Source organism: Ornithodoros turicata, chromosome 2, assembly GCF_037126465.1.
Source record: "Ornithodoros turicata isolate Travis chromosome 2, ASM3712646v1, whole genome shotgun sequence".
In the NCBI taxonomy this organism is placed as follows: Eukaryota; Metazoa; Arthropoda; class Arachnida; order Ixodida; family Argasidae; genus Ornithodoros; species Ornithodoros turicata.
In genome coordinates this window covers 140,939,066-140,961,648 of record NC_088202.1, presented here as the reverse complement: position 1 = coordinate 140,961,648, position 22,583 = coordinate 140,939,066, and the positions used below count along the sequence as shown (strand labels likewise).

Here is a 22,583-nt window from a genome sequence, read left to right as displayed (position 1 = left end):
GAATTAGTGGGTAGTAGGATTTTTATAGAACCCGTAAACATCGGCCCAGAAAAAGATGTAAGGACAACTGTAACACCTGTGTCTGGACAGTGGAGAAATACAAGCATCCGGCAAAACGATATCGCTAGCGAACTCTATCCATTTTATATGTTGCTCCTTGAATGGAATGTAGATATAATTATTCATTAACGTATGAAGAAAAAAAGAAAAAAAAAAAGAACCCTGTGCCTCCCAATTTTAACAAATCCGTAAAGCAAGCGATAACACTCGGTCAGCTGTGATGCGATTCATCGGCTATCTAGAGTTCACTTCTTACTTGCAACTATATTTCAGGGGGCCTTTAGTGCACAATTATCCGCACTTTACCCACTTTCTCTTCGTAGAGAACATGTTGTAGATTATCGTTTTTCATCTTCGCTGGCTAAGTCTATTTGGGAGCACAAAATGCTATGCATTTCAATTATTTGATTTTCTAATACAATTAGCCACATAACTTTTTCATAATCTACACCATCCCATTCAATGGTCATTCACTGGAGTGCTCACCCTGTGTCTCTTTTGCCTTTCGATTTTCAGCCTTCTTATTTTCGGCCTTCTGACAGTTCGGCGTTATGATCTTTCGGGTTTTTGGCTTTCGGCATTCTGATAGTTCGGTGTTATGACCTTCGGACCTTTTGATAGGCTCAATACTTACACTCAATCAGCCTAAATAAATGCATTGAATTTAGCAATGGCCATTCAAAAAAGAAAAAAAAAGGAGAAGGAAGCTCCTAAGAGACCTTGAACTCCGCCTTTATGTATAAATGAGCGAGATAAAATGAAAGGAACTTGACGCGCGAGGAGGTCTCGGAGCACAAAATTCCGTCTCATAATGCGCCGATTATATTACCCGGAAAACTTCAGTACTATATTTTTACACACTCCTTGGTCTTTCACATGGTACCTCACATTACACCAGAACTTTCGTTCAACGTAGAGTCACTAGTTCAGCGGAGAATCCCCAGTGACCCCCGAGCTTTTCCTTGCTTGTCTCTTTGGTATTTAGGTTGTGAGTCTCGTCTGGGGCATGCTAGGTGATCGACGTTTGGCATTGCTCACCATGTAAGCCAATAAACCTTGTTTCTCTCGTTCAATTGCTGTTTTCATGTTCTTCGGGGTTACGGCAGGTCGAACACGGAACCACCCCGGGTTTTATGGGCCGCGGTTCCCACAACGGGATGCCACTGTAGGACACCATGTTTGTATCTATATGTTAATGAGCAACTGGCTGTACTCAAATCCAACGAAGTCTACCTTTGCACTCAACATAGACAAATTTTGGGAGAAAAGTAATGGGATTGGAAGGTAGGATTAACAGTTGGAAATGATGCACAATAATACAGTGGAATCTTACTAAAACGGAAATCTCTCAAGACAGGGTTACTGCTTTTTAACGGAACAGCTTCAAGGTTGTTTGGATGCGTATTTATGGAGTGCAAAAATTTTCCCATTAAACGGAACGAAAAAATTTGTACACCACGGGGTAAACGGAACAGAAAATGGAACTGACTGAACATTTCAAAGCATCATCGCTACGCGCACCGCAGCTTGAAATCTCTTCTTCCAGTACGGTCATGACTAGGATTATAGTATGTTAACACTGGTAAACGCCATTTCCAACAGCATCGCAGAAGCGTGTACATCACGCTCTTGATCCTCTTTTGCTTAATTGCTACACAAAAACGGCGCTTGCCATGAAGTAAGCGATGCCCCGAAAGGTGTGCTAAGAAGAAATATAAGTGAAAAGGACAAGCTGCGTAATTAACTTCAGCGCTTCATAATTTGGACCACAAAGAGAAAGCCTCGGACTCGGCGACTACGGAGAGCTTGAAAAATGCTTGCCACTGCGGCTAGAGCGCGCCCAAAGTCGGAGTATTCCAAGGAATGTCCGGGACCAACTGCCCGTGTGAAGGTGGAACATCTGGTTGAGGACTACAGGTTTTCACGCTCATTTTAATCCATTGGTCACTCAATTTGATCCAAGCGCTACCCAATTTAATCCAGTGCTGAACCAAATTAATCCAGACACCAACCAATTTAATCCAAGCGCTACCGAACTTAATCCAAGCAACACATGCAAATGCATTCCGCGTGCATTCAGTCCTGTCATGACTGGATACACAGTAAACAATTGGATTAATTATGTAGCTCTTGGATTAAATTGATTGGTGTCTGGATTAATTTGGTTCAGCACTGGATTAAATTGGGTAGCGCTTGGATTAAATTGGTTGGTGGCTGGATTAATTTGGTTCACCACTGGATTAAATTGGGTAGCACTTGGATTAAATTGATTGGTGTCTGGATTAATTTGGTTCAGCACTGGATTAAATTGGGTAGCGCTTGGATTAAATTGGTTGGTGGCTGGATTAATTTGGTTCACCACTGGATTAAATTGGGTAGCACTTGGATTAAATTGGTTGGTGTCTGGATTAATCTGGTTCACCACTGGATTAAATTGGGTAGCGCTTGGATTAAATTGGTTGGTGTCTGGATTAATTTGGTTCACCACTGGATTAAATTGGGTAGCGCTTGGATTAAATTGGTTGGTGTCTGGATTAATTTGGTTCAGCACTGGATTAAATTGGGTAGCGCTTGGATTAAATTAAGTGACCAATGGATTAAAATGAGCCGGAAAACCTGTAGAATAAAGTTGAGCACTGCGCGTACACCTTGTGTCTTTTGATGTAGTGATGTGCATAAGACGGCTGCATACGGCTTCTGCACTCCTAGAAATTACAACATTTAAAACTCTCGCACACAACTCAGCAAATGGAACGGGTTTTCCAGGTTCCCTGAGGCTCTGTTTTAGAGGGATTTCACTGCTTATTTATCCCTGCTCCCTTCACCGCTGTCTTCTTAGTCACTATCTGAACGTGAAGAAAAAAACAATGTACAATTTCCGGCGATGCAGAATCAAAAATAACAAAGACGGTTAAGAGCATAAAATTGTTTACTATATACACATTAAAAAACAAGACTTTCGTGCAGTATAGGCTGCACTTCTTCAGGTTTGAGGACCCGTTACAAGTGGGTGAAGCATATATCAAAAAACAAGTCACATGGTACAAGAAAAAGGGTGAGGGTGAAGAGAACTACAAACACACTACAAATATAAACAAAAATAAACTTTGCTCGAAAGAACTGATGTTCTGAGGCTGGAACAACATAGAAGGGACAAACACATACAAAGCCTCAATTTGCCTAAGAAATTAACGATGAAAGATGAAAGTCACTGAAAAGTTTAGCCAGCTGTAGGACTTCGAACCCACATCTTCTGGATTGCCCTGGACCGGCAATCCAGAAGATGTGGGTTCGAGGTCGTAACAGCTGGCTAACCTTTTCAGTGACTTTCATCTTTCATTGTAAACTTTGCTGTTTATTTTTATTTTTAATGCATACGTATAGTAAACAGTTGATGCTCTTAACCATCTTTGTTATTTTTGATTCACTATCTGAACGACGCAGCTCATTGTGCTCAGTTCCGTGGGAATCGTCAGATGAGCCATACTTTTTATACGTGCGCATGACAACATCCGTCAGGCACATCTTCATGCGTCGAAGGTGAGCTTTAACTCGCGGAAACAAAAACAGGTGCATCGGGTGACCCTATCGGAACTGACCTTACTTTGGCTTGCATTTTCCGTTTCCTTTTCATCTTTTTGCAGGACGTAAGAGGCGAGGGTGTACCCTTTCACCCACTCACGTGGTTGTGGGTGAAGGAAAGTCGCGTCTCCAAAGATGCGTAATGAACAATATAAAGGAAGAAAAAGGTGTTCCTTCACAAATCTTCTGTGGACGATCTATCGAACAGATTTTTCTTCTACTCGTTGGAACAACTTCGTAGATTTTACGATTAAGAAGTTAATTATTGAAACTTAATTAAGACATTACCTCAGAAGCTCGCTAATGCCCTCCTAAGGAGTGCCCTTCAGCATATACTATATTGCAATTTACTTCATCTTGAAAAAAAATTCAAGTACACACATTTTTTAAAAAATATGTTCGCATTTAGCTGGGACACCCCGTACATAGCTATATTTTCGCGTGCTTCACAGTTTAGCTTTATGCCGAGCACATTTTCGCGTAGACAGGCGAAGTGGTTGCAGACAAAGCCACCAAAGACAAAGCCAGACAAAGCCAGACAAAAAGCCAGACAAAGACCCATGATATTCCTTGATCGGGATTGACTTACAACGCAGTGGATATTCTGTTGACCAGACCACGGAATAACGGCGCGCTTTATTCTGTGGACCAGACGACAGGATAGGCGTCCGTTTTATTCTGTGGACCAGTCCACGCGGAGTCTGCCTCAAGTGTGGAAAAATGCCATGCATTACTTAATCTAACCCTACCTAACCTAATTCTAGAACGTAAGAAATTCATTGTGGCCCTAACCTAACCTAATTTCTAGCAAAAATTCAGCACTTTTTCTTTTTCTGTGTGCTAGCCGTCGACGCTGTAGACCATGTGGCGTCCGCCTCAAGTGTGGAGAAATGCCATGCCATACTGAATCTAATCTAGCCTAACCATACCTAACCTGACCCAACCTTACCTAACCTAATTCTATGTAGAACGTAAGAAAGGCGTTGTGGCCCTAACCTAACCTTATTCGTAGCAAAAATTCAGCACTTTTTTTCTTTGTGTGCTAGCCCAAACATGCCCACATGATATTGTCTACATTCACTGTGTAGCTAAAAAAGACTCAAATGTTGTGCCTGAGATAAAACGGTACAAGGAGCGAAAGGAAAAAAAAAAAAAAAAAAAGTGAGTCCACCGGGAATCGAACCCACACTCCCTAATTACCAGCCGAGGATGCTAACCACTACGCCACACCACCGACGCACAATAATTGCGAATTTTGCCACCATTAACCTTGTGGCCTGGTCAACAGAATAAAGCGCGCCGTTATTCTGTGGTCTGGTCAACAGAATATCCACTACGGACTTACAACGTGCCAATATCGCTCCGCCTGTGAACTCCGCCGCAAAAAAAGAAAAAACTTACTCACAAACGAGACTTACGCAAACATGGTCAAGGTGGCTCTATTGCAGATGAAGTGCATCGTGTGGCCAAACTCGTGGAAGAGCGTCCGCACCTGCGAGAACGTTACTGTCGCTCGACTTCACAGCATTACACGTGGGTACGCAACGTTTCAGAAAATATGGCGTCTTTCACAAGACGAAACCTTTTTTTGTTTTCTCATTGCTCCTAATTAATATGTCAGTCGAGTCAAGTTACGTAATATTCAAAAGTACAAAATCAAATACAAAAGAGACAAACTGTCAATTGTACTTAACCGCGATGGTGACCCCCCCCCCCCTCTCATGCAAGGTGAACGAGTGGGGTCCGCTGAGATGACGTGTCTCGGGAACGGAACAAAGGGGGGAGGGGGGAGTCTTCATCTGTTCACAGGAGTTGGTTCCCAGAGTTCTTGCCCTCAATTTATGAACAGATCCTTCCGAGCTCAACGGAAACCTTCAGAGCCAAGCAGCACGACATCTTGGCCCAATCTTGGCACGACATCTTGGCCCAATTGGACCAATATTGGCAATATTGGTCCAATTTTGTTCCAATGTAGGGCTGACATTGCCAATATTGGTCCAATATTGGGCCAAGATGTTGTGCCGCTTGGGAAGGGATTATTCCGTGGTCTTATGAACAAACAAAATGGACAAAACGTTTTCCAGGTGTCGCACCCTTGGTTCTTAACCCCTGGAAATCCGACCAACAAACGGGTTTTTCCGGGGTTCGCACAGGGGGGCGACCGAGTGTTCCTGGCCTCAGTTTATGAATAAGGTGGCCGCTGTCACCCGGAGATAAATAAACAGAGGTTAAAAATCCCGGGGGAAATCCGAGAGCAGTCGAGTGCGAATGTGCGGACATCTCTTCTTTCGAAGATTGACACAGCGGAAGGAATGGTCAAAGCAAAATGAAACAATTTAGTACTGCACAATAAACAGGGCGTGAATGTGCTAAGGTACGTTCTTTGCGAGATTGATATCGTAGGAGGCGTGGGTCGAGAGCAAAATCACACCCCGTACTGCATCGCAAACACGATCCCAACTTGGAAATACTGCGTTCCATCTGCTCGACAGTACTCGCTTCGCGGAATTTTCGATTTACGAAAGATTTTTTAATAGAAGGATAGCACTGGCTTACATAACAAATAAAGTAACAAAGTTTGTCTGGACGTTTCGACGTCTATGCAGACGTCATCATCAGCAAGGAAAAGAGAAGCAGCGCGCGAGTCCTTAGGTCTTATAACAATCTGGCAGTGGCCCCTTGTGGTTGTTACAGGAATTCTTCTCATGGTGGATGTGTCATGACTCAAGGAATCTTCTCACTCCCCATCTTTGTCCACGTGCCAGAGTGGTGACATTGTCGAAATGGAATGTGCAGACGTCCAGACAAATTTTGTTACTTTATTTGTTATGTAAGCCAGTGCTATCCTTCTATTAAACATGACTCCTGGCTTCTGGTCTATCTTCAACTACATCAAGAAAGATTTTTTTCGGGAAACCGAGGGCGTCCATAAATCCGAGGGTCGACTGTTGTCACAGTAGTTGTTGTCGACTTCTGGAGCGAGACACTATACCGTGGATACCCTTATGGCATGAATTAGACATGACCCAGAGCTTAGCTGGGGGAACATTGAGCCCCTCTCGTTTCACGCGTGGGTCAAAGTTTATAATCATGATGATTTCAGTTATTATTTCAATTTATTTCAATGATTATTTCAAGCATGCCACGGTTTTCGTGCTCAAAGAAAAACTTTCACCCCATGTAAAATGGCAGGGGCTCAATAATATTCTCCAGTAAAAACCTTGCAAAGCGTTTCTTCATGCCATAGGGTATCCGTGACAATATTTTTGGTCCAGAAGTGGGCGTCGAGCCGGGCCTTTGGGATCATTTGCTGTGGAATGGCCTTAGTGCCCGCAAAAGTTCCGTGCTCCACTAAATGCAACACACTTGCACTCAAAACATGTCACGTTAGTGGGCCTAGACGTGAAGTAGAGCCTTGTTTGTTTTGTTTTTTTTTCAAACATTTCCCCCAAAACACCAAAGCATAAACGTGGGCACTTGCACTGGCTAAGGTGAACACAGAAATGTAAAGCCCCGAAAAATAAAAGAAAAAAACGTAAATTTTTGGGAAAAAAAAGTTTTTTCGGTTTTTTCCTCATCTCCGGAAAAATTGCCCAAAATTTCCAGGCAACAAAGTTTAAAAATGTACACTTTCGTGCCTTCGATGCATTCCAACCTGCCAACAGTGCCTCAGGCGCCTACGATCTGCCAACAACCACCAACTTAGCGCTCCATCTGGCTGCGCTCCAAGCAATCGCCATCGCGTTCACACAATGTCGGAGTTCTGGTCAGAGTGGACGGGTTGTTCCAATCACCTATCGCTCAGTTGACAGCCGTCCAGTCCCATGGGACGCTCTGCTCTGCATTTATGCCTAGGGGGTGAACACTACTAAAGTTTCTAGCTCATTGTATGCGGTAGGCTTGGCCGGCAATGCTTCGACTCAGCAGTAACTGAGTTTGTTTCCATTTTTTCAAATATTTCGGAAAAAAACCCAGAAAAGTTCCGGTCTGCTCCGGAAATTTTGCATCTCTAGTCGAACAGTAAACGCTTTCCACTCGGCTCAGCGTCTCCCCACCACTTGTATACCATTATTTTTTCCTCTTTTCCCAATGTCAAAATCTGACCTTCATCTGACCAAAATCAGTCAAAATCTCACCTTCAACGTCACGTCACCCCGAGTTTACTCCGTTACGCAGCTTCAGAAACGTAGGATTTAATTTTTGCCTCTCGAACTTGAATAACATCAAAACCCCAAAGCAGAAGAGGTAAAGTACGTAGGGCAAAGTATACTTGCTTCATCGTGAGTAAGCAAGGAGGGCTTGTCCGCTGTAGGCTTGGTGAAATTGAAGATTAGCATGACAACGGGATGCTGTCGTGTACCATCCGGTCTTAGGCATCCGCGCTTGAAAACACACGAAACGGATCAGTCAGCATACGCACAGGTGATACCAACAGACTGAACCAGCGGGGACCAAATACCTGCATGTCGGCATTGCAGAAATGGCTGTATTTTCCTTCTCTCGGGAACAGATCCAAAGCGAAGTAACCCATGAGTTCACCAGTGGCTGCATCGTTGACTCTGTACTGCGGAGGAAGAAGCAACGCGTGAACCAGCGTTGCAGGCTCACGACCCGACGCAGACTTACCAAACTGGCCTCAGGGTGCCAAAGCTTTACATCCGGTATTTGTTCGAAAACCAATCCAAGAAGTTGCTGTAGTGACAAAGGACATCCGACAACATTTCAATTATGGTCTGCCATGAAACATATACGGCGCATTCCCCATGAAAATTTTGTCTTATTGCTTTTGCACGTGAAAAGCTGCTTGCACGAACGTCAAGGAAATTCCTCAGTGCTGTGCCAAAATTGGTCCTTTGTATAGTTCCTTTGGGAAAGGGAAACTGGGGCAAAGCCCCCCACAGTAACCCTTGCCGAAAAACTTTTGCCGAACTTTGTGCTTTTCAGCCCCAGTGCACAAAGCCGTTGAATGCTACGGAAAACGGTCACTGTTTGAGGTGTGCGCGGGTGCAGATATTTTTATATCCGTTGACATTCTTGTTTGCAGAAAGGTACGCTACATCTTGAAAGCAGCACGGATGAAAACGTCCCGTCCCGTCCTGGACAAGATTTGGCAAGCTAGAACTTGCTTGCTTGCTCTGTATGTATCCACCCGGCCTTCAAGCGCCTCCTTGACCTCCTTCAACTCATTTTGTCCTCAATTCCCTATTCCCCTCTCTCTGTCTTCCCTCGCACCATCTACATGTTCACGAAGTTCGTTGTTATCAATTGAACGTCTTGCTGGTTTTGAGCCTTCATGTTTGTGTTTGTTTACGTGTTCTTGCCCATCGCTCAGGCTTGCCTATCATGGTAGAACTTGCTCCTTTCTTGCGCCAATTAGGGAAGTAACAATATCATAACCAAGTAAGTTACTTGTAACTGTAACTTGTGCAGGGCAGCTGTACCTGAAACTCTGTGACCGTTTTTATTTTGTAACTGCGACGTAACTGCCCTTACTGCCGCAACTTTTGCCAGGACTGCTTCCAATACCCTAAACACCACGGAGCAACATATGCACTTGAGTAGTGTAAGGGGGTGTGCAGTACTGTCAAATTCAGAGAGCTGCAGCGCACTGCTCAGTGAATCTTCGTTTTCTGCGGAACTCTCGAGCACTTGCTCTATATAATAACTGCTGAATAAGTTGAGCGCGCCGGCGAGCAACACAGTAAACGACATTATACTTGACATTACGGGTCCCATACGGGTCCCATCACCAGAATATCCCGTATGGGACCCGAAAACGTCAACTATAATGTCGTTTACCGTGTTGCTCGCCAGTGCGCTGAACCTATTAAACATGTCTGCTCCCAGCCTCTGGACCATATTCAGATAATAGCTGCTTGTCAGGCACAAGCCTCAGTATCACAACTGTGCTTTCAAATTCATGGGACGCGTAGATGCGAGCTTTTGGTGTTTGAAGTTGACGTTCACACACAAAATTGCCATACCTCGTATATTTTAAGCATCCCAGCCAGGACAGTCTTGAGGGGAAAGTACTCCCGCAGCTCTTCTTGGTCGACGACGCTGTACATGCGCTCCTTGAGCATGTTGTCATAGTACCTTATATCCCAAGCATTCAAATTTCCATCAAATGGTATCCCAATTTCCTGGCACTGTTTGTAGAAAGAAATCCTGAGTACAGCAGCGCGTGTCAGCAGGAAAAAAAGGGAGCCGTAACCAGCAACGGGTACTCTGTGACAGACTGACTGTCACAGAGTACCCGTTGCTGGTTACGGCTCCCTTTTGGTAACTACGGTTACGGTTACGGGTACGGCTCAATTTGGCAACCAAATTAAATGAAGTTTTGTGAGCATCCAGGAACAAAGCTAGAAAAAAAAGCCTGATCACTTAAAGGGACGTTCCCTTACAGCCGGGGCGATTTCGAAACTTGGACGAAACTACCTTCACAAGTACTCTAGACATACAACCGTCAAAGGGGGGTGCGTTTTCTTATTCAAGCCGAGTAGCCAGGGATTTGGGTAACGACGTCAGAGCCTTTATGATCACGTGACTCCAGAGTGGCCACCTTTGACCGTAATTTTCCGAACGGCCAGAGTTACTCTACACTCAAAATGGCGGACTAGCCTGACGGGCGAGAGACGATGTGGAAGTGGTGGTGGACTGTCTGTTTAACAACTTACTGCGCATATGCGTGCACTCTAGCTGATTTTGAAAACGTTCGACAGTTTTTGACCAGTCCTACATTTCCAGACACGACGCATCGTCGTCTGCTATCTTGTGTGTGACGTCAGAACGACGGCTACCCTTCTTCAGAGCAGAGTAGAGAAGAGTTGTCACTCCCTGGCTACTCTGGCTAATTTTCGCCGCACAGAGTTATGACGTCATTTCCTCTACTCTGGCTATTTTTCGCTGGCTGAGAGTAACTCGGAATTACCAGAGTTGAATAAGAAAACGCACCCAAAGGCTTGTTCTGAATAACCGAGTCGTTTTCGAGGAATTTGTCGAGACGTGCCGGAGCAGCAGACGACGAAACCTGCACTTCTCTCATGCGTACGTCACGCATGACATCGGCCTGCGGGTACGGCGTCGTTGTCATGGTAACTGTAACTTGCAGAAGCACCTTGGGTTGAGTCATATCCCCTTTGCTCTCGAAATGGGGACACTCAGGCATATTACCTCCACGAGCGGAGAACGTATTCCGAGCACTGACTGTGGGGTCTCCGATAATGTGGCGCATAATCAGATACGTGGAAGTATTTGATGAGGTTTTTTAAATAGACACGCACTCCTTCTCCATGTACGGCCTCAGCGACACTACATTTCGAAACATGATCAGTGTGCAACGGGGAGTGTAATGGAAACGCGCGTGATATATTTTTGGTCGGAGCCGTAATGCGAGCGCCAATGGCCCGCGGCTTCAATATTTGTGATTGTGTGGGTGGGGTTCCTCCTGTGATTTTTAACTTGTCTCTGAGGATTAACATAGTTGTTCTAAACCACCATGTTTTCCACTTCTTGGAATGTGCGCTTTTCGCCCGAGAACTGAAAGAAAATGTACGAGAGTTGCCTCGGCCCCCAGTAACGTCTGAAAGTCGTCTGCTCACGGCGGCGCACTAGTGCGTGCAATAGCAGACGATCCCCGTATCCAATTACAGACTTTCCCGCAGGGCGACGTGGCCGTCCTCATTGTTGCCAACACAGATCGCGGCACGCTCTGCAATCTTTGTCCGTTTAATTCGGTTATTTAATGACTGTGACGTGTCTTGTTGGGTAAATTTGCGATGTTCCATTTTCAACAAGGGGCAATCGAATGGTACACTTTATATGAGAGGGGCCGGGGGTACGAGACCGTCCCTTTATGAGGGCACACCAGTTAAGCCACATCTCCGATTCATGGTTTTTTAAAAAACTAGATGGCGCCATGTGCAACGTCCTTTGTCACATAATTCACATTCTAACTCTGCAAAAACTAATCACCATTGTGCACGCTTGACGCCACAACTTTAACCTCCTGCATGTTTTATAGACAAACCGAACTCGTCCTCGAAGTCTGACCCCTTAACTGCTTTGGATAATTCTGACAAGTCTACGCCATGTTTGGTTTCGTACGGGTAGAGGGCAGCACAGCATGTCCCAGAGCAGAGCCGTATATTAAAAGGGAGTCTGGCCATTAATGGGTCATGCCTATACCTGAAGCTCCACCCACTTTTTCAGCTTTGGGACCAATAAAGTCTTGAAGTATGGGACGCTATCAATCAGCCTATCCTCACTATTTGCCCCCTTATCCAACACGGGCAGCGCCATTTTGGGTGGCAAGTGGATTGGATAGGATTGAAATGGATACCTCTCGCAATCTGCAAAAGTAGTGGATTGTTGGCGCAAACTTGATGAGCGCCACCTAGGGAGCGTAAGGCACGTCGGGAATTGTCATCTGCTTCCGTCGTTGTACTGCTGCCGGCAGAACCACCTGCTGGGACACATTCTGTTGTCGGTATGATTTTCAAACAAATCTACATGAATAGTTGGAATATAAGAGGCAGGAATGTTTATATCCATGAAATATATCAATTAAATATAAGATTGTACAGCACAGCGCCGTTTTTGTTATGATTTCGTTGTGATCGCCGTGTTCACTAGGCCTAACACCGGCGACAAAACGTATTATTTTCAGTTAGATATCGATGGATGAGCATAAGTTGAAACTGTTTTCCGAGAAATTTATATTAGGATCTACATTTGCAGCGTAAAATCAGGTTAGTCTGTGAAAATGTTTTCTCACGAAATCCCCGCTTCACAGTGTTTGTTTTCGTCGCCATTTTGGGTGGCAGTATGGTGTCATGGCGACCCCCTTGGTAAAAAGCAAACCAATCAGAGGAGCGAAACTGTGATTGACAGGTCGAGCCTCTTTTTGTGACTCCTCCCAATGGCCAGACTCCCTTTCAATATACGGCTCTGTCCCGAGGCTCTGTACCGGCTTCGGTATTCAAGCCCTGCCCGAAAATTCGGTCACTCACTTCCAGGCCAAAAAAAAAAGACCCTATTTCCCCCAGAGTCCCAGACAGGTGTTGTGTATATAAAGTAGAATGTCTCAGTTGCGAGGTCTCGCCCACATTGGAGAGACCGGCCGTAAGTGCAGTGTACAAGACAAGAAGAGCATGAATGCGACGCACGTTAACTCGACAAACGCAACGCAATTTAAGACTGAGCTCACCGAGCATTGTTGGATAACAGACCACTCTTTTGACTACACCAACGCTGTGGCCTTAGCGAGGGAACAAAGGTGGGGTCCCCGGGAGACTGCCTGAGTCGTGGCCCCCTCCCCCAAGTGTTCGCCGACCTGGTTAAGTATATAATCCGCTGGTTGCAGTCGTATCTCATTTTGCTTTCGCCGATAATGTCCCCCGCATATGGGAGACGAAACGCCTGCATTAAATTATTTGTTGTGTCAAGCCGGTGTGCCAACTTCATTGTTTTCTCATCAATGCCAAAGGGAGTCTGGCCAATTAGGAGGAGTCTTAAAAAAAGAGGCTCGACCTGTCAATAAAACTGGGCGCATTTCATTGGTTACCGTTTTCCGTGGCAGACGCCAAGACACCAAATTTTCTCAAAGATGGAGGATGGTTCTTGGAACGGCGAAGCAGTGATTTCGTGACAAAAAAAAAATTTCACAGACTACTTTAATTTCATACTGTGAGTATATATATCATCATGTACGCATCTACAAAATCAGCTTCAACTTTCGTTCCGCCGCCATTATTTACGCTAAAATGGGATGTTTATTCGTCGCCAACGTTAGGCCTAGCTAAGACCATGACACCAAGAAAATAACAAGGACGACCCTTATACCCAGGATTTTGCATTATATAATTGCCTTTTATTTATACATACATCTTTCCTCATTTTGGATTCTATCTACTTGCATTACGTGATTTAAAACTTCATACCGTCAGTCCTCTGCTACGAAGAAGCAGTTCTACTGCTTTCCTGGCCAATCACTTCTGCCAGCAACCATTTCTGCAATTCTGAGCCTTCCCAACATGCCTCTCTCTATGCACATGGCGTTGATAAAAGTGGGCACAAAATCCGTCGTTTTGGTCTGTCACCAGTGATATCCGTTTCAGTCCGAGTCAATCCAGCTTCTCCAAAATGGCGGCACCCAGTAAATATGGGTGAGGTATAAGTATTGGATGGATGTAGTGATAGACAGCTGCATTTCGACCCGTGATTGGCTAGGTACCTCAAAAAGTGGATGGAGCCTCAGGTATGGGCAGGTCCCATTAACGGCCAGACTCCCTTTGGCATACACGGCACAGTCCCAGAGTAAAGCAGAACACGCCGGATGTGCTGGCAACACAGGTTGTTTGACATGGTGTCCAATGAACAGTTATCTGCATCTCGTGCGTCGCAATGCCGCAACAATCAAGAGAGTGCCCGCCAATCACGGCCGCAGTTCTATTCTGGAGGCTGTCGCTATGGGGACAAGCCACACCGGCAGCCTCGAAGTTCCTGTGTTTCAAATCATCTACAATTGGCTTGAGTTCCAACTCTTGTGTGCGTTTGCATGTGAAGCAATGAGAGGGGGCACTCAGCAGACCTCCCTCTGCATTGTCTCGGTCCCTTCGAAAGATGGGACGAGAGTGCGGATTTATAGTCTTAGTAACCATCTGTCTTGTAACCGATGGTTAGGAGCCTCAATTTTTGTAACTTCGTAGTCCTGTCAGTTCCCAGTGCTGGCTGTTATAGAACCAGAATACAGGTATACTCGAGATGTCACGTCGCTACATTGCACGAGTGCGTTACAAAAAAACATACCTCTTCCTCCTTGAGCTTAAGCAAAACTTGCTTTTCCTTGCGCCACAGGGGTTGCAGCTTTTCCGCCAGGTCGGCCAGAAAGCTGTGCACGTTGTCCCTTGACTTGGCCATCAACAGTTCCGCGACAAAGCTGACGTTGTCGGGATACCCGAGCAGGACTGCTTTCTGGACGCAGCAAAACGTAAGACTCGAATTGTAACCGCAGCGAGAGCGCAAAAAAAAACAAAAAAAAAAACGCTAATCAGATATTACCTCGTGTCTTAGAGCGGCCAGCTTCTCGATGGTCGGAGCGTTCTCCAGACAGCTGCACGAGAAGAGACAAGCAGGAGAGGATGTGCTTCGAAGGCAAACTGCATTCTTAAGTCTCTATTGTTTAAGCCTTTCTCACCATGTTTCATAGGCAAAGCTCATGCGGCGGCGCGTCTCGGGGTTTTTCGCCTTGCTCATTACGGGCATGAAGTGGGGTGGCTTCATCGTGACTTTCCTCTTCCCAGATTCAACCTGTCAAGCACGATGAGTAGCTCACTATGGAATATGTGCTTAGGGAGTGACTTTTTCGGGTTAAATGCCTCTCTCAGATTCGGGGGAAGGGGGGGTAAAAAAATCGGGCGCTATTTCTAAATCTGTAATTCGGGGAGAAATCTGGTGTTTTTGTTTCTCCTCTTGTCTATTAAAGTAGCACAGAAGTCATTTTTAACACCCAGTTTTCTTCCTATAAAACTGTTAAGTAGGCCAGTAAGATGCACCATGCGAAGTAATTTACACCGCAGAGTCATAATTATCGCGGAAATTGAATTTAAAATACGCCGCAAAAAAGCGACCGTGCACAACAGTGGTGAAGAGCAGTACCAGCCTGTGATCTGCCTGGAACCTCGCACTGACGCTATAAGGAGAACGCTCGCTGATTGGCCTACGGAAATGTCGTCTGCTATTCCGCTGTCGTCTGCAACTCGGCTGTTCGGGGTTCTGATAAAGCCTTTCTCCTTGCTCGGTAATGCTTCGGCCGCTCCTTCTATCCCCAATTCTCCAGGAAAACTGGCAAAACAGGTTTACGGCGGCAAAGGGACAAGGCGCTGACCCCCACTAACCGGCAAACCAGAACGAGTTCTCCTTATGCAGTCATCGGGGACGTGGCATCATACCTCCTCATCCTCGTTATAGCTGGAGTGGCGAGTTAAGGGTGAACGCGCGGAGCTATGTTTATGTGAGTTTTTTTCTGGGAAACAAAAATTGCACACATCAAAACCTTTCGCGCTATTCGGTATAACGACACACACACTTTCATCAGATGTCTTAATCTGAAAATATTTTGGATGGCCCTCTGTACTCCTTTAACAGGTCAAGAGGTTTCTTTTGACTCCCTTCCTTTCTACCTGCTCAGACCGACCTCTATTTCAATCGGATCCCATTCACTCTGCCGTTTCATACCAATTCGAGACTTTTCACGAGGTCTTCGGGGACGCCGTCGAGTTCTTCCTCCGTGAGCTCCACGGTTGAGTTTTCTTCGTTGATTACCCTCATGTACTGAATGTCCAAATCGTTGATTTCATCTGCGAGCTTCTTGACTTGTTCTTGAACGTCCTTTGGTAGGTGGAGACCTGGCAAAGAATACAAAGGGGTTAGGTTTGTTGCCACCTGCAAATCGCACAGCTCTAGTGATGTGTTTCTAACAGCAATCCAACGTAACATACCATTCCTTTCGCCAAGCTTAATCAATCTCTTTAAGTACCTCTGCATCTCTGCAGACAGCATGGTCGCGTCTTCTTGTTCCAGTGCTTTCAGTTTCTCAAATATATCTTGCCGCATCCTGTAAAAAAAGAAAAAAGAAAAAAAGGAGATACCACTTTTTTAAGATTGGACTAAGCAGAGGCTTTTTAGTAAAGCTTTTTAAGATTTTTACTAAGACTTAAGATGTTTGCTAAGATTTTTAAGATAAAGATTTAAGATGTTTACTAAAGATTTTTCAGATTTAAGATTTTTAAGATCTCAAATATATCTTGCCGCATCCTGTAAAAAAAAAAGAAAAGGAGATACCGCTTTTTTAAGATTGGACTAAGCAGAGGCTGTCTACTAAAGAAACATATTACAGCTGTCCGGGAACAGCGTTTGTTGCCAACGTGCTACGTGATGGCCAGGAAGCAGGCGTCGTCTGCTGCCACATGTTCCAGGAGTGAAATGCTGGTGCATGTGGTAACATCTTGACAGGGATCAAGTTTTGGTATAGTATACACCAGTGATGGCCACTAACTACTTCTACAGTAGTTTAACTATAACTAGTAACTACTTTGTGATTGAGTAGTTTAACTAGTAGTTCAACTACTTTTCTGGGGAGTAGTTAAAACTACGTAAACAACGAGATTTGGCCGAGGCAGACCAACAATTACGGACGACACAGACAAGTAAGCCTCAAACACCCAGAATTTAACGAAAGGAAACAACTCAGGGAAAAGAGGTGCTGGAAATCAAAAGACCCAGGTTCGATTCCTGGCGTCAGCACCTCTTTTCCCTGAGTTGTTTCCTTTAGTTAAAACTACTTTTTTAACTACTGCAATGTAGTTTAACTACATCTATAAGTACTTAACGTTGTCCACCAACACCAATCCCTTGTAGTGTTCTTGGACACCTAAATATGAATCACAAGCAATAATAAACTTTGGCTCAAGCCATTGCTACGATCGTCAAATACAAAGCTTGCGGCAGTATTCTTTCTGTGCCTACGCGATAAACTAAGTTGCAGAATTATTTCACAGCAAATCAAATGAGGCTTTACACATGCACGACACAATTGCTCTGTTGCTCCGTTCTCATCAAACAAGTAGCTCAAGGTAAAGTCGGAAGCACAATCGTGCCGTAAAGCTTGCGGCAAAATCGGAGGTAGTTGGCGCCTTCAGTAACCTAACTACTGTAGTTAACTAGTAGTTGCCACTACATTTCTGCAAGTAGTTGACAACTACTTTTTAACTACAATCAGGTAGTTTAACTAGTAGTTTAACTACATGCAGTTAACTACTGGCCATCACTGGTATACACATATACCCATAAGCAGTACTACTGTCACATAACGGACAACTTCCATGTTCCTGTTGCCCCTAGCAGGGGAACCAATTAGAGCATCCATATTTGTTATAGATAAATTATGGATATATCAGTCTCTCGACCAGAAATATCAATACATATATAAATGCACCAATGACACTGATAAGACACCAATGTAAGACGTGCGTTAGGAGGACCGATGAGGGTTTCCTCCTCGCCAGCCCCGTTCGAAACTCACCAAATCCCTCTGTCACAAAAGCTCGTGTGGCGTTCAAGGTAAAAAGAGGGGCCCCACAGATACGTAGAGCCTGAGTAATTTATTTATTTATTTTTTTATTTATGTAAATACCTCAAAGAGGACCTTAGGGCGATACAAGAGGGGGGATACATACAATATATGCAACATTAGTACAGCTTGGGACAAAAGTTTACGGAACACGGCACTGGCATATTTCTTCATGGGAGCGGCCCCCTGCTACATATCAAGAAGATATCGAATAAGAAACGGGTGTTCGGCTATTCTGTCCATCTCTCAATGTGTGCGTCCGCCTCTGTTTGTTGCTAGGGTGTCGCTCAAATGGAGAAATGTGACAACCCCGTGTTCCGTAAACTTTTGTCCCAAGCTGTACATGAAACAGCACAAACACTGCACCAAATAGTTAAGGTAATAACAAAATTCACACACGTACAAGACATGAGATAATGCTTCCCCACTAAATGTGTAGATATGATGCCAAGTTTCTACGGAAAGTCTGATGGTCAGGCGAGATGACCGAGGACTGAGGAAGGTCATTCCAATCGGCAATTGTATGTGGAAAAAAAAAGAATACGAAAAGTGGGAAGTGTGACAAGTGATTGGTTCTACCTTTCACTTTCAATTGGATTTTTGTTGTTGTTGTTAACAGTGCCAGTTTATGGGTCTGGCCCCCGGCGAAGGTCGGACAGAGGGCGAACCGGAGCGCAGCTGTAACCGCGGAGTGCCTGCTGTAAATAGGGTTGTACATTAATTTTCAAAGGTTTCAAAGATAGTGGGACCACCTGTGCCTAGAATAGAGGGCGCTGGATATGTTTAATATTTGTTATATATTTAATAAATTTTATTTATTAAATAATATATATATATATATAATAAATTTTATTTATTAAATTAATTTCTTTATTTTTTATTTTTTATTTACATTACTTATACATTACATATACAAATTTAAAAATTAAATAATTTTAAACGTCGATTTAACGAAATCCTCTGTTTAACGCAAAATTTCCGTTGCACGAACGCATCCCTATAGACGCCAATGTATTTTTGCATTCGATTTAACGAAATACATTCGTTTGGTCACCTCTATTTAACGAAATCTCTGGGCTCTTCTGCGCGTGTCTTTCCCCTTCACCACGAAGAAAAGGAGGAGAAACCTTCCCTCTCTGTTGTCCTTACGCGAGTTTTCGTTGGTTACTTCGGTTGTCACGTGCTGTAGGCACGAGCGTGCCGACATATGCGTCTCCGCCGCCGGTAATCGTTGCGCGGCGCGAGGGTCTCTTCGCACCTGTTTTCGGACAAGAAAACACGCATTGCTGAGATCTCGCGAAGTCTAATTTGCTTGTGTTGGTGAAGACGACAGTACGTTGCGGTTTTGTGCCTTTTTATTACTTGTTTTTTTTTCGCGCCGCTGATGCTGACGGTGGTAAAACGGGCATGATGCCGCTGCCGTTCAAGGTTCCATCGGCGCAGACGTCTACGTGACATGTACCCGTTTCTCGTTCTTTTCGGCGGTGTACGGTTGTTCTTTCCGGACGTCATGAGTGCAAGTGAACCAACCAAGAAACTTCGATACGCGATCGCGTAGGAGAAAGCAGTCGAGGTCATCCGGAGTTACAAAGGTTATGAATGCTCAGAACAATATTGTGCACAAATTACGCGTTACCTAGCGTTATGTAATGAATAAAGCTCGATATTTTGTGCCCTTCTTACCTTAGTACCTGTTTTATGACAAATGACGTTTTGCGGTACGCGCGGCGCTGGTAGTGCGGCGGCCATCTTTGTTTAACTTGGCGTGTTCCATTTAACGAATATCTCGATTTAACGAAACAAAGAGCCAGCATTTACAAATTCGTTATATAGAGGTTCAACTGTATTTAAATTTTAATAAACCCAATAATATTATTAAATATTATTGGTTTTGGAGATGCTCCCTTTCTTAGTGAGTGGCCCGTATATATATATATATATATATATATATATATATAGACTACAAGTAATGAAGAGACTTGGGAGGCCGTATAAGGGTTAAAAACACTTGCTACTTTTATTACATTAATAATTAAGGGGGCGCTAGGAATAGATTTACAGTTAGGGGTCGACGTTTCGGCAGTCAGCGCTGCCTTCAACAGAACTAAACTTGGAAATAGGTGACAAGGGCTTATATACAAGGGAAAGGGGGAAAATGAGAGGGGAACAGTGCACGTGGAGCGGAGTTGGTGATGTTGCAGGAGCGTTGTTGCTAATGGTCCATTGAGCACTTGCAGGAGCGTTGGCTGTCTTCCAGGAGAGTACTCCTTGGTCGTCTGATAAACCTGAAAAGATAAGAGAGATACGGCAGAAAGAACGAAAGAGGGTCGGGGGACTTGGCCTAGGAGCTAAGGCTGCGAACTGTAGACAATACGCCGGGGTCTTCGTTTATCGTGGACTGGAATTTGTGGATTAGGAATGATTCACGCTGTTGCCTGCTACGGTCTGAGGGGAAACCAGATTGTAAGATGTACACGTGGATGTCTTTGAATGAGTGGCCGGTTTGATTGAAATGACGCGACACAGGGAGATTTGGTTTCTTTGTAATATCGGACCTGTGATTATTAAAACGAATTCGGAATGATGTTGTAGTTTGGCCGATATATTGTGCTTTGCATGCGTTGCATTCCAATAGATATACTACGTTGGATGAGTTGCAGTCAGAAGTAGTTTTGATTTTTACTTGGAAGTTGCTGTTTGTGCTTTGTACCCTGTCTGCAGTCTGCATTACAATACAAATTTGGCATCTTCGTCCGTTGCATGGGTGGCAGCCTTCGGTTGTAGGAGGTGGCTTATTGACTTTTGCGTTGACTAAGTGGTCTTGAAGATTTCTTGCACGACGATATGCTATGCGTGGCGGTTCTGGGAATATTTCTCCAAGGCGCTGCGACTGTGTTAAAATTGGGTGATGACGTTTCAGTATGTTTTTAAGGTTAGGGATCGCGCCATTGAAGGTGACTGTAAGATTAACCCGCTTGGGGCGTTCGGGGCGTGTTGAGTTTTTTAGAAGTTCACTGCGATTAGTACGGCGGGCTCTACATATCGCGTCCTTCACGAGATCCTGGGGGAAGTTTCGGCTGACCAGCGTGTTTTGAAGATCGTTAAGGTTTGCGTCCAGCTCGTCCTCTTGGGAACAAATGCGCCGGTAGCGGAGGGCCTGACTATACGGGATGGCCAATTTTGTATGTCGGGGATGGCAGCTGTGAAATGATAGGTACTGTTGGGAGTCAGTCGGTTTTCGGTACAGATTTGTTACGAGGGTGCCATTGGATATGCCTATATGGACATCTAGAAAATCTATGCTCTCTCTAGAATAAGCGTGAGTGAATTGTATTGTGGGGTGCATGTTACCGAAGTTTTCAATGAAAGACAGAAGCGAGTCTTCAGAATGTGGCCACAGCATGAATATGTCGTCCAAAAAGCGCTTAAAAATTAACTTAAACCCCTAATTTTTAAGCGCTTTTTGGACGACATATTCATGCTGTGGCCACATTCTGAAGACTCGCTTCTGTCTTTCATTGAAAACTTCGGTAACATGCACCCCACAATACAATTCACTCACGCTTATTCTAGAGAGAGCATAGATTTTCTAGATGTCCATATAGGCATATCCAATGGCACCCTCGTAACAAATCTGTACCGAAAACCGACTGACTCCCAACAGTACCTATCATTTCACAGCTGCCATCCCCGACATACAAAATTGGCCATCCCGTATAGTCAGGCCCTCCGCTACCGGCGCATTTGTTCCCAAGAGGACGAGCTGGACGCAAACCTTAACGATCTTCAAAACACGCTGGTCAGCCGAAACTTCCCCCAGGATCTCGTGAAGGACGCGATATGTAGAGCCCGCCGTACTAATCGCAGTGAACTTCTAAAAAACTCAACACGCCCCGAACGCCCCAAGCGGGTTAATCTTACAGTCACCTTCAATGGCGCGATCCCTAACCTTAAAAACATACTGAAACGTCATCACCCAATTTTAACACAGTCGCAGCGCCTTGGAGAAATATTCCCAGAACCGCCACGCATAGCATATCGTCGTGCAAGAAATCTTCAAGACCACTTAGTCAACGCAAAAGTCAATAAGCCACCTCCTACAACCGAAGGCTGCCACCCATGCAACGGACGAAGATGCCAAATTTGTATTGTAATGCAGACTGCAGACAGGGTACAAAGCACAAACAGCAACTTCCAAGTAAAAATCAAAACTACTTCTGACTGCAACTCATCCAACGTAGTATATCTATTGGAATGCAACGCATGCAAAGCACAATATATCGGCCAAACTACAACATCATTCCGAATTCGTTTTAATAATCACAGGTCCGATATTACAAAGAAACCAAATCTCCCTGTGTCGCGTCATTTCAATCAAACCGGCCACTCATTCAAAGACATCCACGTGTACATCTTACAATCTGGTTTCCCCTCAGACCGTAGCAGGCAACAGCGTGAATCATTCCTAATCCACAAATTCCAGTCCACGATAAACGAAGACCCCGGCGTATTGTCTACAGTTCGCAGCCTTAGCTCCTAGACCAAGTCCCCCGACCCTCTTTCGTTCTTTCTGCCGTATCTCTCTTATCTTTTCAGGTTTATCAGACGACCAAGGAGTACTCTCCTGGAAGACAGCCAACGCTCCTGCAAGTGCTCAATGGACCATTAGCAACAACGCTCCTGCAACATCACCAACTCCGCTCCACGTGCACTGTTCCCCTCTCATTTTCCCCCTTTCCCTTGTATATAAGCCCTTGTCACCTATTTCCAAGTTTAGTTCTGTTGAAGGCAGCGCTGACTGCCGAAACGT

The 22,583-nt window shown here is 44.7% G+C and overlaps 1 protein-coding gene and 1 long non-coding RNA gene across 2 annotated transcripts in view; one reads left to right on the top strand and one right to left on the bottom strand.

Moving 5' to 3' along the window:
• Positions 1-22,583, bottom strand: part of LOC135386456 (thimet oligopeptidase-like) — a 55,180-nt gene that overhangs the window by 4,960 nt on the left and 27,637 nt on the right. Inside the window, exons 5-14 of the mRNA XM_064616361.1 lie at positions 16,143-16,258; positions 15,880-16,049; positions 14,840-14,952; positions 14,704-14,755; positions 14,452-14,616; positions 9,627-9,791; positions 8,269-8,334; positions 8,102-8,206; positions 7,917-8,024; positions 5,061-5,134 (exon numbers count right to left, since the gene is read on the bottom strand). Coding sequence (XP_064472431.1) covers positions 5,061-5,134; positions 7,917-8,024; positions 8,102-8,206; positions 8,269-8,334; positions 9,627-9,791; positions 14,452-14,616; positions 14,704-14,755; positions 14,840-14,952; positions 15,880-16,049; positions 16,143-16,258 — 1,134 coding nt within the window. The remainder of the gene's footprint in view (positions 1-5,060; positions 5,135-7,916; positions 8,025-8,101; positions 8,207-8,268; positions 8,335-9,626; positions 9,792-14,451; positions 14,617-14,703; positions 14,756-14,839; positions 14,953-15,879; positions 16,050-16,142; positions 16,259-22,583) is intronic.
• LOC135386233 (uncharacterized) overlaps positions 1-22,583 on the top strand; it is a 37,312-nt gene that overhangs the window by 8,585 nt on the left and 6,144 nt on the right. The gene's annotated exons all lie outside the window — the stretch shown is intronic.